Genomic DNA, 22,080 nt, shown 5'->3' on the forward strand with positions numbered 1-22,080 from the left:
ATCACAGGAGAGCTTAAGAAACATTCCTCCCAAATCCTGTGTAATTCTGTAGGCACAAATTTCATAGTTATGCTTTTATAAATGGCATTTTAAATGGCTTTAAGTGCAGGGGGTGTATTCCGTACTATTATGTTTAAAAATAGGAGTCAGTGTCTCGCTCAGTCCTGCAATCGTGTATTACTGATACTGCTGTGGGGATACTATGAAGGTAGTTCTCATGTGGTTTTCTTTCTGTGCACGAAGTATGCTCAAGGTCAGCCCTTACTGCATTTCCTGGAAGTTAATCACCAAGCTGAGGAAGAGTATAGCTCAAGGTGAGGGGTGTCACAAAGTCTGCAACTGCTGAGGGAGTGGCAAGGTGACTTACGCATGAAGACATTGAGCAAGTGTTGTATAAAAATAAATATTTGATCTCAGTTTGCTGGATTTGTATGCATAGTGGGTTTTTTTCTGTTCTTATCAGACTCCTGAGATTTTATTTCTGTATCAAAGGTTACATTTCCAGTTTGTGTTCTGAAACTTAGTTTGCTGCCATGTAATGAAAGCCTTTGTCTTTTTAATAAATATTTAACGTTTAGTTTGCCAAGACAGAAAACATATTTTCTAGTCATAGTTTCCATTATAAATAGAAGTATCAGTCCATGAAAACAAATGGTCTTGCTTGTACAGTTTCTGAATGATCCATGTGTAGTTAGGCTTAGTACTGTTGCATAGGCATTCCTTTTATAAAAATCCAGCATTTTCAAATTTACAGAGAGGATGATACCTGGTGGTAACTTTGTGAGTCAGGCACCTGCTCAGACACAATCCGTTGCCTACCACTTCCTACTCGCAGCTCTAGATGACTCACAGTTCAGCACACAACATATGGAATTGCATTAGGGAAGCTGTGGGCGCACTACATAATCAATGTAGAAAGTAGCTTCTTCTTTTAGCATCCCTGAACCACTGTCAAAGGGCTTTCAGAGGTGTCTAGCTCTCTTTGTTGATGCAGAAAGGAGATTGAGTAAGCTGCAAAGACCATTGAGCTCATCCTGAAGGGAAAAGCAAATAATTTGGAAATAGGCTCAAAGCTTCTGTGCATAGCTTCACTGGGATGAATAGCCTGTTGGACTGCAAGTGTATGAAATGTTAGCCACAAATCATTGTGCTCAGCTTTGATATTCTGGATAATTCAGCTGACTTCCAAGCAGCCCTGTGAGCTGACTGCGTTACAGTCAGTGCTGCTATAAAATATGTGCTTACCGCTGTCAATCTCAGCAAACTCACAAAAGAGAAATGAAACATTGTACCTACCCAAGTAGAAAAAATGGTCTTAAAGCACACTGAATTCTCCTTGTAGAGCCAGATATTCCTGGGTTTTTTTCCCCATCTGCTCATAGCATGAGACATCCTGAATCATCTAGGATAGGGCAGGAGGTCAAAGACTTCATTATGAAATCAACTAACTGTATTAGCTTAATACAAGTACCATACTGCAGAAACACACCAGATTAAGTGGTAGTTATTTGTACTGGTTGACCACACTCCATCCTGTAGATAATTATCACTATCAGTTTTTTACTTGCACTTTGCTTACTTAACCATTAGTGTACAAAATAGTCAGAATCTATTGAACTAAGGCCCCAAATTATTTTTTTTCTAAACTTGATGCCACAAGGCAAGCTTCATTCTTTATAAACAATTTAATAGACTTCAGATGAACTGTGAATTTGTATGTCAAAGATGTCAGTTAAATTTAATAATTTTTTTTTGTCACCTACATTATGAACCATAAGAAATAAGACAGAATAGGAATTTATCATCAGATAGAAACAGAAATTGATGGTTGCAACTGGTTACTCACCCAATTAACAGCTGTCCTTGTTAGAGGTTATGGAGTCTGAAAGTGGTATAAAATTAAGTAACAAATATTGCCAGAAAAATCATTGCCTTTTATAGGAGGAACAGGAAGGTTCGTAACCCTTCTGCCCTAGTGGGACTTGGCCTCTGAGAGAAGTAGGGCTACAGGCAGAATAATCTGTGAAACCTGAGGATTTGCAAGGACTCATGCCTCCTTTGTTCCTTGGACATCTGTAAAGTGTTGCAGACCTCTGTGCTGATTTTAGCCACTCATTTGTTTCCCTTAGCAGCACAGCTTCTTGTCCTCATGGTGGAAGTTAGTGTTATCAGTAATGTTATGTATTGCAGGTATCTTTTCAGTATTTCAGCTGAATCCTCAAATAACAAATAATATTTCAACAGCTATTTCATTTATTTCTGCCTTCTTCTGGCTTACTGTGCCCTGGTACGCTAATTTTCATGGGGGGTTGTTGTAGATTTCCTGAAGGAAGCAAATGGCATTTTTTCTACACCATGTCTAGAACATCCTTTCAGTGGGTCCTTGGAAAGATGCTGTTCTGTCTTACATAAGTATATATCAATGACTGCCTAAGTAGGCTATTGCTTGTAATCCAAGATATTCTGACACTGGCGATACTTTAGCCATTATGTTAAAAATGCTTTTCTGCTGAAAGTGAATGGTTTACAAAAAAGGGGAGAGGGAGGGAGGGATTCTGTTTTGTTTTGACACAAGAAACTACAAGAGAAAGAACTGTCAGCAGTTCACAGATGCATGTTTCAATGTTCAATATTTCCAGTCTGTTTTTCAGGACATTTAAAAGTGACTAAGATCTTTATAGATAGAGCATATTAATAAATCTGGTAGCAAGCCATCATCTATGTGTACAGCTCAAATGCATAGGGTTATGTTGTAGTAGCACAACCATACTAGATCTTGACTTTGAAATAATCTGCATAAAAATGAAAAAGAAAACAGGTGAAGGCCAGGGGTCTCCTCTGTGCTCTGAAACAATGCAAAAAGCCTGTAGGTTCTACATTCATATTTTCTGTAGGGAGTAAAAGTCAAGTGCTTGCATGTGTAGTGCTGGACGTTATCTGCATGTTGTAGTGGCTTATCAGAGTTTTAGCAGACCCAGTAGCAATCTAACATTATTGAAGTAGCTTCTTAATGCAGTAATGTTTGTTTCTATTCCAAAGGTACGACTGTCCCTAGAAAATGGCTGGTCAGCAGTATTCAAGTAGCTATATTAACTAACTACAGTCATCCAGATATTTGTAGAACAACTTTAAAAGTCTTCCAATAATTGTTCTGACTTTTTTTAACCGTGGGAAAACAGACCGATGCCATCTGCATTTTCTTTAGATGAAAATAAAGCTCAGTTTTGTGATGTAAGATACAGCATTGAGTGGCATAAGCATATAGGCAAGACTTGGGTTCGGCACATCTGTGTATGGAGGATATCCCTGCACATGATTTCTCCCTCTCTGTACCCAAGCAGGTGAAGATGCTACTGTCTGTACGCCCCTGGCACAGTCTGTGGAGAGACCTCTAGGCAGCGTGCTGGGAGGTGGGTGGGACTGGTTGGGTGGGACCAGTGGGTGGGAAGCAGAGGATGTAATCCTGACCCACTTCTAGGAGAGGTGGTTGTAAAGCTCAGTAGCTGCCTCTGTGGAGGAGCTAGTGGAGCCTGGGAGGAGGCCTTGGCAATGCTGTTTACATGGAGGCATGGCATTAAGGGGCAGTGTTAAATTGTAAACCATTACTGAGAGAGGCTTTTCTAGAGCCAAGCTTAGTAGCTCCTACTATGAAGAGCAGCTTCTCCATTGAAAGATTTCTCAGCAAGTGGCTCCTTGTGGTGCTGCTTTTCACTGAAAGGCCATTATGCTGGTTTTGGTTGAATGGTTTGGGGTTTTTTTTCCTCTGCACAAGTGAATGATCTTGCCATGACATTCAGCGCTTTGTTGTTTTTTTCCAAAGAGACTAATTACTATACTAGCTGAATCACTTGCTCTAACAGTGAACAGTTGTTTCAAAAAACATGTTGACACATGAACATGCTGTTTCTTTTTGGAGAGAACCAACAGAAGGCAGTTTGCTATTTAGGCTGGGGTTTAGCCTATTTTATATCAAACCCAAGTATGTGTATAAATGATTATGTGCTGTGCCAATACATGGCTTGGCATTTCAAAAAGAGCTGAATGAGTTAGGTGCCTGTATTTCTAACCTATTTTTCACAAAATTCACTGGAACATCCATTTCAAAGTGCAGAAGTACAAGTATCTGCATCATGGGTGACTTATTGGCACTTTTGTCTTCATCTGGCAGTCACTGAATGTGCCCTATTTCAAGTTAGCTGAGACAATTTATTTCCATTATGGGTAATTAAAAGGTGGGGGTTGCATTTGCTAATTTGGCTATTTTAATGAGAACTGGCCCCTTTATGGTGTGAGATCCATCTTTATTCTAGGATTCTATCACCACACTTCCTAGTGTAGTAAAACAGAGTATGACTCTTCTGATGGCAATCTTTAAGCAGGGTTGTTCTTACCATGGGATAAAATGCAGAACAGTGCTCTCGAGTAGTTTAAAAGTGGAACTGTGCCACATTTTAACTCCTGTATTAGCAAATATCTCCAGATATACTATAAAGATCCTGATCCCAATGAACTGAAGTGAATTATTTTTTTTATAGGAATCACATCTGAGCTTTACATCCCACTGAATTATCAAACAAAAGAATGAGCATTTCTGAAGTAATCCACTATTAAAAACATGCAAAGAATAAACCATTCCTAATGCCCCAAGAACACTAGAACCTAGGCTCTGAATGAAAAAAAAGTGCTGTGGACAATTTGAACACTGATCTCTTTAATGCAACTTTCTAGTCAAAATATTGGCCAATGTTAGTAACAGCAGTGAAGTCAGTGTGTTATGACTAATTCCCTGGGAATTTAAAAATATGTTAGAAAGAGGAAACTAATGTTTCAGAGTAACTAATAAGTGTTTCAAAGTAACTAATGTTACAAAGTGGAAACTAATGATTAAAGCAATAGTTATTAGTCAGGCACTTTATAAATCTAAAAAGCTCATTCAACATTTCAAAACCTCTTCTGAAGAACTAAAGAAGGAAAATCAGCCTCAAGATCACGATAAGGATTTGAAATTCAGTCCTCATTCTCTGCAGTCAGTTTCTGGGAGGTGTACTGCTACTTCGAGCTGTCTTTTCCGGAATGTTTGAGCAGTGCAACTCCTGCTGTGGTACTGCCAGTCACTGCACACATCCTTTGGCAGAGCACAGTCCTGCTTAGCTTTGTTGTCATTGCTGGTACAGTCATCTCACATAGGTTGTATCTGTGAAGGACCCATCATGCTACATCAGCATTTCAGTCATAAGAATGCATGGAGATACAAGCTCTTTCTGCCCAGGCTGTGAGCTGGCTCCACCAAGGCATTGCAAACATAAACTGTGTAACTGGAACAGTTCATACTGTGCTTGAGCTAGTAAGTCTTGCTGTGCAGCCATGTGTGCCACCTTTCGCTGTCACAGGTCACAGTTACATAGCTTGCAGACCGAGCTGGGCCATGGCTCTCAGGCTCGGAGCGCAGGCAGAGGGCTCTTGTCTGTCTATATCCATCTGTCCCAGCAATCGTCTGAAAGACGCCAGCATGCAGCAGACTGAGGGCATTGGAGAATTTGTGATGAATCATATCATACCTCTCAGAAAACCATGAGGGTTTGTGTTTGCATTCTCCGGATCTTCTCATACCACTGTTTTATTAGCCTACTCTTGAGGTGCTTGATATGTCTTGATATACTTATTCTGTCTTCATGTACTACTATTTGCATATACTTTTAAGTTAAAATTGTGCTCTCAGCTTTTCACTTTCTGGCTACTTGGTACTGTGCTTGTTAGCCTGAACAGAAAGAATGACTTTCGATGCCATTTGAAATGCTGATTTTCTCACTTTGCTCTGTTTTCTGTGGGTGAAAGCCTTTGATTTAATAAAGCTGGATTTTACGAAGGATTAATGCATAGTATAATAAGCTGGATGATATGGGAAAACAAGTGCTTTTTGAGGAGGAAATGGGATTTGGTGAGGAATGCCACTACCAATCAACTCAAGAAAAGTTTCCTAACTGTTGAATGGATGTTAGATATTTATATTCTGATGATGACTCACAGAAGATCCATTGTTAGAAAAAGCTTGATTTGCATGCTGAATGTCCAGACATTTCTTCTTAATCAAACATTACCCAAGCCCATCTAAGTTAGTTGGAGCACCTGAAATTGTAAAGCAGAAAAATACATCTTTAGTCTTACAATTTAGAGCACTTTGCACTCTGATAGACTAAGACAGCTCCAAGCTAGCGTTGCTACTTATTTCCTGTGGTTGGGGTTGGAGTGTAATTCACTGTATTAGTGTAACTATTTTGGATATTTGAATGTAATTAGTTTGTTACACACTGAGGTTCGATATTTTAATTTCTATTTGCTCTTGTAGAGGGCAATACAAGTGTATCTCCAGAAGACAAGGAGTAACTCATCAGGACTGGGCAATTCTTGCAGGCACTGTACAAGCTCTTGGGTTGTGTTTTCAAAGTGAGCTCATAACAGTCCAGGACAGCGCTGCCTCAGAAAGCGGCAAGTCTGTATTGCTGGCTTCATGTTTCTGCCTCCTCCCTTGCATTCTGAGTTTGAAAAGGAAGTAATTAAATTAAAAAGTGGTTTTAATTCGGATCTGCTGCAATTTGCCTTGAAGTCACAGGTGTCAAGAAAATGGAAGTGCAAAAAAGCACGGTGGGGGTGAGGGAGCCCCTTGGCAGTGTCATGGCCTTCGCCAGCTGAAGGTGATTGTGAAGCTGCGCCATGCAGCACATTATGCACAGAGGCGTTCCAGGAAACTGGCAGGCATGCCTGTGGTGATGTTTTTAGTAAAACATAACTTTCTGCATTTTAATAGCTTATAATTCTGCCCAGTGTGTCCGTGTATTAAGGATAATATATTGGAGTGCAGTTGTAAAACTGCCCACATTCTTTCCTGTTCTTTTTACATATTTTTTTTATTACCCTGCCACCTGTAATAGCTGATATATTTGAGTCTTATTTGGTATTTTTGTAAAAGTGATACAGATTCATCCTAGTATTTCTTCTTTATTTACAGTGTCTGGTTTCTAATGTGTTTCTGAAGCCAAATTTAAAAAGTCAGTTTCCTCTTTTAGTTGCAGTGATTCTTTTACTAAGCTCTTTCACTGTGGCTTGGCTTGTGCTCTCTGCAGAAATGCTTCATCCATTCAAAGCTCTGACACAATTTTGAGGAAGTATGAGTTTCTCCTGTTACCAGATGTCTCCTCTTTAAAATACCTGGTATTACAATTTTTTTTATTATTATTATTAACGATTATTTAGGTTAAAAAAAAAAATCACTGAAATAACCTGTGTTTATAACTTGAATATTCGTAGAGGCAACCAAGATGAGAAATGTTTGCAAGTAAAGGGTTCCATGGTGCCTCCCTGTGCCCCTTCCAGAAAGATTTTGGCTGGGGCATGCCATAGGCTTCTTTAACAAAGACCTCCTTGGGAACACTGGCTCAAAAAAACCCAGACGGAACCACCAGTTAGTGGCTTTTGTGTTTCCCACTTGCTGAGCTAACATTTTTCCACCTGCTTACCAGCTAGGTTGAAAGGTCTTCCAGGCATGGGAATCGTTGTCCTCTGTAGGGAAGCATGTCAAGAGTATTTGCTTAAATATTCATTTCCTCACTAGGCTTTAGAGACAGTCCATAAAGGAGAAAGTCTTGAAAAGCTGTTTTCTTGATCAAGAAGGCAAGACTGCTAACTGAAATAGGGAATTGAAGAGACATATATTTCTGCAACCTTTACTTTTGAATGCTTTTTTTTTTTAAAAAAAATAAATTGAATTACTAGACTTCTCTGCACTTTGTCATACTTGGATGCATACTTTAGACCAAAACCAGCCTTCCATTCAACTATCATAGATCTCCCAGTTGCTTCTAGGGGAAATAAAAAAAAAATCACAAGTGATGAGTGAGTGAATAAATGGTTTTGAAATACATGCTTTTTAGCTTTGCTTTTTTGCTTTGTTTTGGGTGGTTTTTTTGTGGTTTTTGTTTGTTTTGGGGTTGGCTGGTTTTTTTGGTTGTATTCCTGAGCCACACAGAACATATGAATGCAGAGTCTGTCATTGAAGGTTTTATTTCTGCTTAGAGTCTGAGCTGCAGGGGCAGAAGACTAAGATGAGCTCTGCTCTGGCCAAGCTTTTAGCCCTTTCCTTTCACAGTCTACCACATCTACAGCGGTTCGGCTGATGAAGGGTTTCAGGGGGAACTAGCCATAAGGTAGTATGTTTCCTGGTATAGGCTAAAGCAAGATTGTTTCATTATTGTTGTCCCATGGGGCCTTTCTACACTTTGTGAATAAGGAATGAATAGTCTCTCATGCCAAGCTGATCATTTACACCAGAGCTCCATGTATGTAAAATTAAATTGTTTAGAGAACTGTTTCCATTAGCATTGATCTCTTGGGTATATAGGCCATGCTCCACTTTTTTCTCGTCACTTGTGCAACCATTTGGAATACTTTAATTTAAAGATCAGGTCTTGAAATTGAATCCATAGACCTGTGACATACCTGATGATGCGAATAAAAATCTTGACGATGGGGAGCATGAGTATAAAGTCAGGCAAGAATATGTTCGTTGAGATTGGGAAGTTGTACATAGAAGTGGAGTAAGATTGATTTAATAAGATGGACTGAGTATACCAGTAAGGGCTTTTACAAGTAGAACGGGATGACTCTGATTGTGTAAAGAAAGCATATTACTTAAATGAGTTTAATGTCTCCTGTAATACTTGCAGCAATGGTTACAACTGAAGACTGATCTAACAAATACCGTTAGTTTTTTGGAAAAAATGAGGAAGACCCAAATATAGAAATCGATACTTGAGAAATGTAACCAGCTAAAAACACATTAGGGTTGTTTTTCTCTAAGCCAGAGTCCTCTGGCCTCTAGAGAGAGGTGTGCTGAGAAAATATCTTTGCTGAACCCATTCTCTATGCTTTTACAAAAGCATAAAGCATATTTATTGCAATACATAAAGTGCCTTTGACATTTAGGATCAAATCTGTTTGGACTGAGTGCACAGAAGTGAAAAACCACATTAGGAGCTCCATTTTCATATTTCCAGTGTAATTTAAATAATTCATTTCCATTTCAGGGTTGGGATTTTGGGGGGATTTTTTTTTTTGGTTTGTGGGGGGGTTGCATTTTGAGTATTGTTTGTTTGGTTTTTTGCTGATGACGTCGGCATGTCTAAATATTTGTCTTTACTTGTTCAGAGCTGTGCAAGGAGCAATTGCCTCCAGTTGACTCATCAGAATTCGTTGCATTTTGAGTGTTGTTGAAGTCGGCAAGCTGTGCAGGTGGAACAGATGGTGCTTGAAGTATTTTCTCTGCTTTATATTACTGATATGAGTTTGTGTGCTAAGTTTTATTTTTAATTATAGGCTTAGCAGGAAAAATTATGCCAGATTCACACTTCATAAATATGTTTGTCAAAACATATGTTCAAGGAAGCACAGATTCTGTGATTAGTCTTGGAACTGTTGAGTTTTTCACTTAATGCTTGAAAGTTGGGGTTTTTTTAAGTTTCTGCAGAAATTGTAAAAATAATTTGTTATATTGTGTCCAAATCCACTGTAATAACATTAGAACAGGTCAGCTAGTCCACAACTATCCTGTAAGATGCATTCCCATTTTGAATTCTAGATGCCTGCTAAATTGTTATTAAATATGTAAGTACTGTTATGCTGAAGTAATGAGTGGGTGCAGGCATATAAACTTATGTGACATTTCAATGTATTTCTAATCTGAATTACTTATTTTTTCCAGCACATGGCTGCAACCAGCATATCTATGTTCAAGTTTCCCTTGGGCTAATAAACTGTAAGATAGCTGGCTGCAAAAATTGAGCACTGGATTGATACTGCCCTTTGCAGTCGGATGGAGACTTTGGAGGAAAAGAGCAGTCTCCTTGGTTTGCAGACAGACAACATGGAACAACCATTCACTGTCAGCTCGTTGGTTCGTATTACAAAGAAATGCTTTAATGGCTGAGCACCCTCTCTTTCAAATAGGAAACAATTCGATAGAACTGTTTAGCAGTGTTGGCTGTCAGCTACAAGGGTCTCTTCCAGCATGCTGCCAGTTCCTCCCGCTTTCTGCCTGATGGTTTTGTTGGAATTTATTTTGTTTCTACTTATGTGTTTTATGGGGTTTTGTTTTGTTTCAGTGATCAGGTTTTTAAGAAATTGAACTGAACATTGTGAATAGAGAAAGTAAAAATTTTCATCAGAGGAAACAACTTGCAGTAGCCAGTTATTTAGCCATTTAACAGGAAAGTAATGATTATAGTAAGCAGCTAAGCTTCTTTTTCAGTAGAGTTAGTTCTGACTTCTTAGGCTTTAACTGCCTCATTTGAAACTGGAAATGTTCATTTGAAGTGAACTATTGACTGACCAGAGGAACTTACTGCTCTTCATTAGCTGAACTATACTCAGCAGTGATACCCTATGCATCATGTAATAGGAGTCTGAGTATTCAGGTCCTCCATCAAATTATGTCAATACCTTAAGGCAGAACCTTGCAGAATTTCATAGGCAGGGGATTCTAAAGAGGACACACATTGTGTTGCCTTTGATCATTTTTACAGGGGTTTACTTAATTATTTTTGTTCTGGGATGGGGAGGGGGATGAGGTCAGTTTTTATTTGTAATTGCAATCACAGTTTATTTGCAACTGAGAAACATATTGGAATGTTTCAACTGTGGCTAGTGGTGGGGAAACCAATGCCTATTTTGAGAAAAAAAAATGAAGATTTCCCTTGAGTTTCTTGAATGAGAACACTAAATGAAAGTGAAATGTAGTATCTCGTTCTCTTTGCTAATCTCTCTGTTCTTTTTCAGAAAAAGCTAGTAGCTATTCCTGACCATACAGACATCTCTGTAACCCCAGAAGAGAGAGTACGTGCGTTAAGCAAACTTGGCAGCAATATCACAATCAATGAAGACATCACTCCACGCCGTTACTTTAGATCTGGAGTAGAGATGGAGCGGATGGCATCAATATATATGGAGGAGGGAAACCTGGAGAATGCTTTTGTTTTTTATAATAAGTTCATAACGTAAGAAACTGTTTGTAGTCGTTAAAACTTATAATTCTGAGCAAACTGAAATGAAGCATTGCAGTGAAAACAGGGCATCCCTTTAGATTATGAGAAAAAATGTTCAGTGTGTTCTTGCAGAATAGCTTTGTTCTCTGGAGATCTCTACTCTAACCACAGGCTTTCTTATAATTTTATTTCAAAAGTTAGTATGGTAGTTCTATCCATCTATTCATCTATTAACTGCTAGGCATGAACTAACCTAATATACAGAGGTTTAATTTTACTGTACCAAGCTATACTCTGAGCACTGTTTCCCACAGACTATTCTGCATCTATCAGCATGTTGGTTAAATACAGCTCATGTCTTAAAAAGCAATGTTAAAAGAAGATTTCTGAGCCTTAAATATAACTATAGCCCTATGAGCTTCTGCTAATCTTGAAGATGCTGGTGTTGCACAGCACGTAAAAAATCATGAAAAAATGGGCTTTTGCCTCTTTTTACTTTTCTTCCCCAGAGGGTTTAAGTATAATTTATTGCTTCTTACTCTCAAACCAGCCAGCTGAAAAATGTATCAGTGGCAGATTTAAACCTCTTAACTAGCTAGTTTTGCTGTAGGATTGATTGGTTCGTTTTCTTACTTCTGAAAGGGTTTTTTTTGGTATGTATATTTTAAAACATTTGTAATAGGAGACCTCCTTCCCCACCCCCACCCCCCTTATTTTCCTTATGCTCTGAAAGCTAGACCAAACCTTGTTTAATTCACTTAATTTTAAATCTATGTGTCTCTATAAAAAGAGGGTGTGGAAGTAAACATTGTACCAATTGCTGAAAGAATGATCACAGCTGTGTGTTCCAAACTCTTTGCAGCTGAGTGTTGACATAATTTAGATGTCTGGGTAGTTTAATAATACTGCAGTTAGCTGTGCAGCTTGGTCTAGTGAAAATAACAGCTTTAATGATAGTCAGTGCTGCATTCTGGAGTTCTTGTTTAAGATTCAGCATTTCAGCTAAGGAAAGATAAAGACAGTAGAAATAGGATTTATTAATACTGACTAGGTGCTCGATGCTTTTGAGGGCTATTTTTAGGTGCTGGCTGCTAGTTAGTCCTTTTTTTAACCCAACCCACTACTAATGAAAACCAAATTATATTCAGATGTAGAAAATAACCTGCTGTTATTACCCTGTGTGTCCCATACAAGCCAATACAAGAATTTAAGTCTTAGTTTAAACAAATGTGTAGAAACCTGCTCCAAGTCATTTGGAATTTGTTTAACAGTTATGTGAAACTGATTTTTCTGCCAACATAAAAGCTGTTGTGGGTATTCCTCTGGCTACTGAGGTAAATGCATGCACGTTTAATTTTCTAGGTTGTTTGTAGAAAAGCTGCCCAATCACCGAGACTATCACCAATGTGCAGTACCAGAAAAACAAGATATTATTAAGGTAGGGTTATGGTTTCCTGGCCTTTAAGAATGTTTGTCCCAGCATCTCTCTGTTGCCAGCATTCCTTTTCCCCCACTGCACGCATAGCCCACGGCAACCACCACAGCTTGAATTTTTGATACCTTTCTCCACTAGTCATTCATGTTTTGTTTTGGTTTAATCACTTGATCATTACTGGAAATTAAATTACCATCCTAAAAGGTGAACAAGAATGGTCTCTGGATAAGTTGGTAGATTGTTGGAAACTTACGTATAATTCTTTCTTAAAGTTTACGTATTAAAAATACGCTAATTTAACAGTACTTAGATTCTGGTCCCAGTTATGGGAGTGGATGATGGTCCAGACTGACTATTGCAGAGGGAAAGAGAGATGTGTGGCATTACTGGTGTCTGCGCAGTATTTGCTTACCCTGCTAAATAATCAAAGTATATTTTTGCTTTCTTTATTACCAAATATGTATTTACTTAGTTTTTACTGGATTTTTTCCCTCCACTTGTATTCAACATAGTTTTACTCCTCATCCTGCTCCCTCAAAAAAAAAGAGAAATTGAGAAAAAGAAATACTGAGCTTAAAGCAGCTGGAATTGCCCAATGGGAATTGTTAGAACGAGTGTCTCCTCCTTCATGCTGTCATATTTGCATGCTTTCTCTGCTGTTAAAGCTGAGTAATGTTATATTCAAAGCCAAAATGCTTCATACCAAATTTTTTACTGTGGCCCACAATCTAGGAAAACACCCCTGTTGAGAAAGGGCATCTAACACGCTCACTCCTATTGCACTCAGTAGGATTAAGTCCATGGTCTCTTTCCCTTCCTTGCCTACAGAGCCTCTAAATTATTTTGTAGTAGCCTCTGCATCAGTAGAAAACGTAGGGCATTGCTTTTGTTTTACAAACACCATTGTTTTGTCTCCTGGGGCTGTCACAGGAAACTACAGCTGTAGCTATCTCTGCAGATAAACATTCTTTTTTTGCCCCACCTGGAAATGGACGTATTCAGTCCTATTTCTGTCCAGGGAGTCCCAGAGAAAAATGTGATGATCCTACCTGAAACATTGAAAGGTGACTTATCTTTTTTTATAAGTCACACCTACAACAAAAATGTTAGTCATTACACACCTATTAAACAAAACAGAGACAATGAATTGCTAGAAAAAGGACTAACCTTTCCTTGAGATAAGAAGCAGTCATGTCACACCTTTCACTGACATAAATTAAGTTTTATTGAAATCACTGTACTATAGAAATTTCATAAGCTGATGATTTAGTGTGTATTTCTTCCTTTCTTTCCTGGGAAAAGAGCAGTATTTTCTTGTATTTTTTACTTTTTAAAACCTCTATTACAGCTGAGTTTGTTTTCCAGGTGGTTTTTCTAAAAAGTGAAAACTAAACTTATCTTTCTCCCCCATCCCACCCCAAAGAAACTGAAGGAGGTTGCATTTCCACGGACGGATGAATTGAAGAGAGATCTTTTGAAAAAATATAACTTAGAATATCAAGAATACATGCAAAACAAAGTAAGTTTTATATGGTTGTTAAATAATTTTTTGTTATGAATATTTTTCTGTCATATAAAACTTCTTAAGAATTAAGCAGTAAAATGCCAGTTCTACAAGAATGTAATCATTTCATAGGCTGCTTAGAATGACTTTTCACTTCTCAGATTCTAATCAATTGGTCATTTGAAAATTAGTAATACAAGCATGCACTTGGAAATAAATGTGCTGTGATATTTACTTAATATCCAGATAGGTCTTTGGTACACTCTGATTCTGTTTTATAGAGGAGATTGTTAATACACTTACATGAGTATGCGGAAAAGGTCCCTTGGCTCTGAACGTGCTCAAGTTTGAATTGATCCTGTTTGAGTTTTTTAAGTAACCGTAATTACTTGTGTATTGAAGTCACTGAAAATAGGATCTGTAGTTTTAAAAACTTCTCTTGGAAAAAGCATCTGTTTTTTTTTTTTTTCCCCTTCCCTTAAAATGGACTTAGGGAACTGGGGGGTGGGGGGAAGCCACTAAAACGAACACCAAAACCCAAAGCACCCCACACCCCATATTTCTGTCATCAGTTGGTTTGAGGCTTTCTTTACTGCTCTATTTTGTACATGACAAGAAATTATTTTGCTCCGGGTTTGGCTTTTTTTTCCCCCATTTGCTTCTGAAGATGCTTGCTGCTCTCCTTTACCAGGGAGCAGGAAGGGCTGTTGAAAGCTGAAGCTTCCCTTGCAGTCTGTGAAACAGCAGGTGGCCTGGGGGCAAGGGGGCACAGACCGAGTGGAGGAGGCATCTAGGGCGCCGGAGGCAGTGCATCAGAGCCAAGTTAAGCAATCGAGGGAAAGCCGAGGAAAGAAAGTAACTCGAGAAAGTCGACCAGCCTATCCGAACAGCAGCAACAGGCAACAAAACCAGATAACAAAACTGATGATGAAATCTACCCAGAAAACCCATGTGCTCATGGGTCTCTTGTTGCATTGAAAGTTGTAAGGGCTTGCGTTTGTGTCTAGTCTCTGCCATCTCTGTTCTGAAAAGTCTTTTTCTAATTATTATAATGGGCAAATGAGGCCACTGCTGTCAGTACTGAAGTAAAAGCACAAAGCACGACAGGGGATATAGTTGCATTTGCCTGCTCAGCAAACAAGTTCCAAAAGACTTAATTTTTAATGATAGGATTTGATGGTTTTATTAAACAACTAGAATGCTTCTTTGCCTTCATTTTTTGTAGCTCTTTTTTGTGTTCTGAGAATGTCACTGTTTTGCATGTTTCAGAACAAATGTAAAACCGAATTTCTGAAGAAACTAGAGCATCAGCAGCTAATAGAGGCAGAGAAGAAACGAATTGCGCATATGCGGCAACAGCAGCTTGAATCAGAACAGTTTCAATTCTTTGAGGATCAACTTAAGAAGCAAGACCTAGCTAGAGATCAGAAAATCAAAGAAAGCATGGTTATGTCTGAACAGATAGATGGAAGTATGCTGTCTTGTATTTCTGTACCAGAGAACAGTTCCTTATCTACTGCGCTGCTTGACAAAAAAGAGAGGAGCAGCACATCTGGCTGTGTTGGACACTCGCCTCCAGTAACCCGGGTCTTAAAGCCAGCAGCTACTTTAAGTGCTGTTCAGAGTAAGTGCAGAGTTTCGGAGGTTTTTTTTCTATCTGCCTCTTTGCTGCTTATAGCAGTCCACATATTGCATATGCGTATGTATTTATTCACCGTAAGAACATCCATAGTGAAATAAGCATGAATAGGTTGGTGTATACACAACCGTTCCATATACTTTCTTCATTTCAAGAGAGGAGATTAGTTGCAGAGTTTTGCATTTTCCAGTTGAATACCAAGAGATGGATTTAGAGATTGAGCCTTAGTGTTCCTGTGGAATGAAGTCTGAACCCTGTTGTGGACATCAAGTGAACAGAAGCAAAACCTGCAGTGGTTCACCCTGGAAAGTCCTGGCCTGGGAGGTGGTATCAGCTCACTGTCACCTCAAGGGCAGGCTAGTGAGCCTATCTTACAGGCTGGTGACCTCAATCTAGGGTAAAGTGCTTGTGCTGTAGATTTATTTTCATTAGAAATCTGTGATGTGATAAGAACAATTCCTTCACTTTTAATAATTTCCTGTAACTGTGTGTATTTCCTTATTTTAGGGAACTTCACTATGTAAGCTGCAAATTCCTCTTTATCTCTCTCTCTCTCCCCCCCCCCCCCCCCCCTTTTTTTTTTTGTGTGTGTGTGTTTTGTTAGCTCAATTGGCTGAAGCACTCAGAGGCGTCATTTTGCCCAGGGATCTCTGTCACAAATTTCTGCTGCTAGCAGAGGCAAATACAGTAAGAGGAATAGAGACATGTGGAATTCTCTGTGGAAAACTGGTACAGTTTAACCCTCACATTTGTATGGGGAAAGACGTATTTTATAGTGCTGTATTTTCCTGTAATGTATCAATTTCAGAGCAAAAGCAGATCTAAACAATTAGTGTTTAACATAATTAACTTCATATAATAACCTGAGTGGCTATTTCAGCAGTGTGGGCTTGCCTTATTGGGAAAGCATCTGATCAAAGTACCCTGCTGTCATTATAAAATGTAGCAAGTTTTTCAGCTTGCTGTACAATACAGGCTTTTTCGAGTACTTTCTCTGGCATTCATCTAAGGTAAGTGAGGTTTAGTTGCAGGACAATGAAATATAAAGACTGTTAGAATCTACTGCAGTCATCAAATTCATAATGGCACAACAAAAAAGAAGAAGAAAATCCCCCTGTCAAGCTGTAGAACATCTGATTTTTCAGGGTGTTTTTTCCTTTGACCTAGTTAACACTTAATGTCTTTTTAGAGCAGGGAAAGATGTCATGGCTGATGCTGGCATACAAAGAATTTTAAAGATGATGTCCAAGTGTATCTGAATTGTATAAAGAGAAAGAATAGCAAAAGTAGTGATGTTCCAAGTTTCACAGAAAATTATTATAGTATTCTCAAACCTCTTTTCTCATCCTATTAATTATTTTAAAGGACAAACTTTTCACACTGGTCTTTGAGAACATTTCAATACGACAGTCTTGTGTTGCCATTAATACTGCCCTGTATGTTTTCATGATAAAATGCCAAGGCATATTTCCAGGTGCAGTAAGTCAGTACAGCTGCACTGGAATCAGTGGAGCTATACTGCTTTGTTCTAGCTGATAGGCTGACATCTTTCAGGTTCTGATTCAGCATTTATTCGTTAGTTCATTTGTCCCACTCTTAAGTCAATGTTTGTTTTACAGACACATAATGAATTTACTATTACCCATGTAATAGTGCCAAAGCAATCTGCAGGACCAGACTACTGTGACATGGAGAATGTGGAAGAATTATTTTGTATTCAGGATCAGTATGATCTCCTCACTTTGGGTTGGATCCATGTATGTATGTGCTCATAGATTCTGGCTTTTCTGTATCAGCTCTGCATATTATGTGGAAGAAACCCTGGGAATAACAAGCTAAAGAAATAACTGGAATAATAAAAATTAATTTGGTCACGTAATTCTAATTGTAGTGATGTAAATGAGCACTAATGTTCTCCACAGATGAGTATTTCTTAATGCAGTTGAGGCATCCTGTTGACACAATGGGTCTGCTTTTGCCAGTGCAACTTTTGTTGTTTATGTCAAGTTAGGAGTATTTTGTTACTTTCTAACATCATTTATTTTTCTACTGTATTCAAAATTTGGGGGGAGGGTATTGTGTTTTTAAACTTTATATTACTGCCACTCTTAGGCTTTTTGGACAGTCAAGTAATTTCCCTTTGTCTTGTGGTTCTTCACTCCACCTTTCCCCCCCATGATGAGAAAATTGCTTGTACATCTGGTTGTGAATGTGCCTCCATAAATCTCATACTGAAAAGGCACCCTAACAGTGGAGAATCTGGGTTAATAGGAACTTACTTAGGAAACTGGGGAAGTACCGATGCTTTCACTTGTTACAAATTGTTGTTCCTTCTTGAATTGTATGTTGACCTTGATTTGTAAGAAATATTTCATGATGTTGAGTTTTCCCTTTCTTTTTGTAGACACATCCAACACAAACTGCATTCTTATCCAGTGTTGATCTTCATACTCATTGTTCTTACCAGCTAATGTTGCCAGAGGCCATTGCAATTGTTTGTTCACCAAAGCATAATGAGTGAGTTCTGATTTTTCTAAGTAATATTTCAATATTTTCTCCTGCTTCTTGTAAAATTTGATCAAATGCAAACAGCATATATCAGCTGTGATAAAGGGCTAGAATTTTGTATTATGAATTTGTTTTAAGTTGTTTAGACTTGCATTCTAGTCAGTTTCTACACACTGTTGTTTCTGGTTCTCTCTCCTCCTCCCTTCCCAACCTCAGGGTTTAAATTTTATTTACTTTTATACTCTGCTCAATCAAGAAGTAATGACAGGAGCTGTTCTTCTGGAGACCTCATTGCTAGTGCCCTGCCACAGACCTATGTTCATTCTGTCTGGTGAAGGCAGAGCAGGGGTTAGATGTATTTCTCTAGGATGATATGAAAATTGCAGTTTGGAGAGCAGAGGGATAAAGATCACTTTCTTGATAAGGTCCTTTTTTATTTTATTATTTCATAAGATACACACAATAAGTATCTGGAAAAATGTGGAACTGTGTAAGTATTAATGTGAAGGTTTATAATGGACAGGTTGCCCAGAGAGGCTGTGAAGTCTACGTCCTTGGAGATATTCAAAACCTGACTGGACATGGTCCTGGGCAACCTGCTCAAGGTGATTCTGCTGGAGCAGGAGGGGTGGACTAGACAATCTTCAGAGGTTCCTTCCACCCTCAACAATTCCCTGATTCTGCTTTGGTGTGCTCGGCGTTTCAGGGCCCCAGGGCTAACTCCACTGTTTAGACTGCATTTCTCCAGCCTTTCTTTCTGGCCTTCCTGTAGATGGCTTCTATGAATCCCATTCTGGTTGCCTAACTTCCTATACGGGCCATTCAGGCAGTGAAGCTATAAATACAGATCGAGTGGCAAGTGCACAGGCACTAGGCTTTGTAACCCAGAGCACACCTGCACGCCTCCCCAAATCTCTGGTCTTCCAAACTGCTTTCATAGTTTATGCTTATACACTGTAACCACCTCTAACCTGTTACTTCTATCTGTAATGTTTATTAATCAGGCGCTGTCCTGTAGTTATTGGGTATTAATGTTTTTTACAGAAGGGAGGGGTTTCTAACACTTTATTCAATAGCCAAAAGTGTTAGATCATACCTATGCAGCAGTGCATTTTCTGGTGCTTTGTACTACTTGACAACCTATAAGAGTAGGGAGGATGTGTACTCTCACTAGTCACTTACACAACTAGCTTAAAGGCTGTTCTCTTTTAAGCTGCCCCTCTAGAGTTCAGCGAGTGAAACGCCATCCAGAACAGCCGTTCCTGGTTTATATCTGTTCCTGTATAAGCTAGCCTCAGCCTTTAACAGTCTAACCTGCCTAATGGGAATAGCACCAGTACTGTGATTTTTTTTTTTTCCTTCTTTTTTTTTTTCTCTCCCCTTCCCTTCATCATCTCTTCCTTTACAGGAATACATCTCCCCTTGATTTGAAATATCTGTAAGAATCCAACTCAGCCTTGCCTCCTGTGTATCAAAGGTCACTGAGTACCATTCTGTCATCCTTCTGTTAAGCTAAGCAATTTGTATGTGAAATCTTAGCCATGTATTATGGGAGCAGTATGTAACAGGAATTTCATCTTTTGCTTTCCAGCACTGGCATCTTCCGACTTACAAATGCTGGCATGCTAGAAGTTTCTGCTTGTAAAAAGAAGGGATTCCATCCACATACAAAGGACCCTAGGTTATTTAATGTAAGTATATAATCCAACATAGTTTTAACTATTCAAATTCTTGCCCATGCTTCTGGTGCAAGCAGGAATGATACATGCTTCAGATTAGATTTTTTTAATATAATTTGCCCCCCATCTTAATAATTCATTACCCTTACTTTTCTGACCAAGATAGATGTCAGGAGTCTACTTAAGTAGTTAATAGCAGCCATGAGATGAGTGTTAAGCACTGCAATTCAAATGGTGGCTAACCAGAGGCAGTTGCCATTAGTCACCACTTTTACCTGCTTTCAGAAGAAGCAAAAGCCACAGTTTCAAATGGGAGTTATTCCTGAGCTCTTTAGTTTTTAAACAAATAATTCAGTTCTTCTCAACTGTAGTGTCCCAATAGAACATCCCAGCTGCTAAAAAGTGCAGCTAGGAGTAGATTAAGCACTGTTTCCTTCATTGCCCGCAATTTTCGCCAGGCTTCTCATAAGCCTTTCTCAGTAACTACCCTATCTTTTGATGTTTTAATAGCATAGTATGCTATATGCATGGCTGGACAGTATTGTCAGTCAGAATTATCAGAAATGTCACTGTTTTATGTGGAAGACAGCAATCCTTACCTTTGAGTAACTAAGAGTCCTTTTTCTAAATGGGGCTCACTTCAAATACAGAGCAACTCATATAGCTCAAAATAAAATGATCAAATGCAGAGAAGCAATGCTGAAAGAAATTGGAAATTACTTCTTTGTTGTAGATCTCTCAGAATGTCAGTATTACTCCTCAAAAGAAGGATAGGTTGGGGTTCCTCTGTTTTGTTCTTTTATCATTAACTGTAGGGATAATGAGAAGCTTTGAAAAATTTTAAGGCTTTTTTTCCAGATGGGCTCTTTTTCAGTGGTTCTTTACAGACTTAATTGATGAACTAAGTTATTGGCCACTTGAACACATTTATAGTCATTAGCCACACTGATACGTGATACCAGCAAACACAAATATCCTTTCAAGTAAAATCATGAGAACATATTGATATTCCAACCAAAACAGTAGTATCACAGCCTCATTTCCTGGAGGAAAAATATCAGGGGTTACAGGAAGCTTCAGGAAATCTGACTAATACAATCCTAATCTGCATCTGGTTTCTGGCAGAAACTCTTCTCCACAGACTCAATACAAGCTGTTACTTAGTCATGACTGTGTCTAAAGACACAACTTATTCCTAAATGCTTAAAAAAATCCATCATGTTGGCAGACACAGCTGAAGGCACTGCAGGAAAAGAACATATTTCACGCTTTCCTTGAAGCTATCCCCCATGTATCTGTTCTAGTGCAGCGCACAACACCTTCCTTCTCCATTTCAGGTAGCTCATGCTGTACATAAAGGATAGCACAGACTTATAATCTGTTTCACAGGCTAAGCACTAAACAATACCCTCTTTAGAAACTTATTTCTGATTAAATGTTATAGTCCATGCTTTACTCGGCAGCCTATACCTGTGACAGTCAGGGTCATCCACGAACAGGCACAGTGGCAGGTTCAATCAAAGCTGTATAGAAAGGCACAGTATTAAGCAGGCTCAGGAAATTAAAGACAACAGCATCCTTCATATGCTATTTTACTGAAACTGATTTCTGAGTAATGGGTTCACTTCTTCTGCAGCCATGTAGCCATGTGGTTGGAAAAGACATAAAGATAATTGTGCTGGATCTGAGGTGATACAGATGGACGATAACGATGTTAACGCAAATGGCCAAAACAGAAAAATGGATTCCTGTTTTTCCTATGTTTTCAGAAATGACTTTTATATTTATACATTTTAGATTGAATGGTTTGATATTTATTGCTCTAGACTGTTTTGGAGTTATTTCATTGCTCTGTCAAGATGGAGTTCAGTGGCATTACCCCTGAATCTGTCAAATCTCACCTGTAAAATGCAACAATAAAATGAACTTCAAACAACAGTAACTATTGTTTCTTTTGTCACTTGTTGGCATTAATTGCTTTCTGAGAATTAGATGTTTTTAACAGTGGTTAGCTTTTTGTGACTTTCAGCTATGTACATTGCTTTACTGCCTCAGTGAATACACGTTATACGTAGTAGACAAATACATCAGTTTGGGTGATTATTTTTTTCCATCCTTGTATAGCTCAAGTTTTGGCTAGGTTGTGAAGGAGAAAACACTCAGGAAAATAAAATCCTTTATCTGAGGGCTGACCCTCATCATATCTTGGGGTAGCAGAGATGCATCAGAGTCCCTTGGAGAAATGCATCTTCTCCAGCAATCCTTCAGTAGAAACATTTATT

General features: G+C 38.6%; 1 protein-coding gene across 1 annotated transcript; it reads left to right on the forward strand.

Annotated features, from left to right (window-relative positions):
• Positions 1–9,806: 9,806 nt before the first annotated feature.
• STAMBPL1 (STAM binding protein like 1) lies at positions 9,807–21,736 on the forward strand. The gene is made up of 10 exons (XM_080401671.1): positions 9,807–9,946; positions 10,828–11,045; positions 12,396–12,471; positions 13,892–13,987; positions 15,242–15,596; positions 16,216–16,340; positions 17,231–17,368; positions 18,016–18,128; positions 19,711–19,810; positions 21,435–21,736. Exons 1-10 carry the CDS (start codon positions 9,866–9,868, stop codon positions 21,489–21,491), a joined length of 1,359 nt encoding a protein of 452 aa, XP_080257797.1. The 5' UTR covers positions 9,807–9,865; the 3' UTR covers positions 21,492–21,736.
• The last annotated feature ends 344 nt before the right edge of the window (positions 21,737–22,080 follow it).

The sequence above is a fragment of the Falco punctatus genome (genome assembly GCF_963210335.1).
Source record: "Falco punctatus genome assembly, chromosome: 9".
Lineage (NCBI taxonomy): Eukaryota > Metazoa > Chordata > Aves > Falconiformes > Falconidae > Falco > Falco punctatus.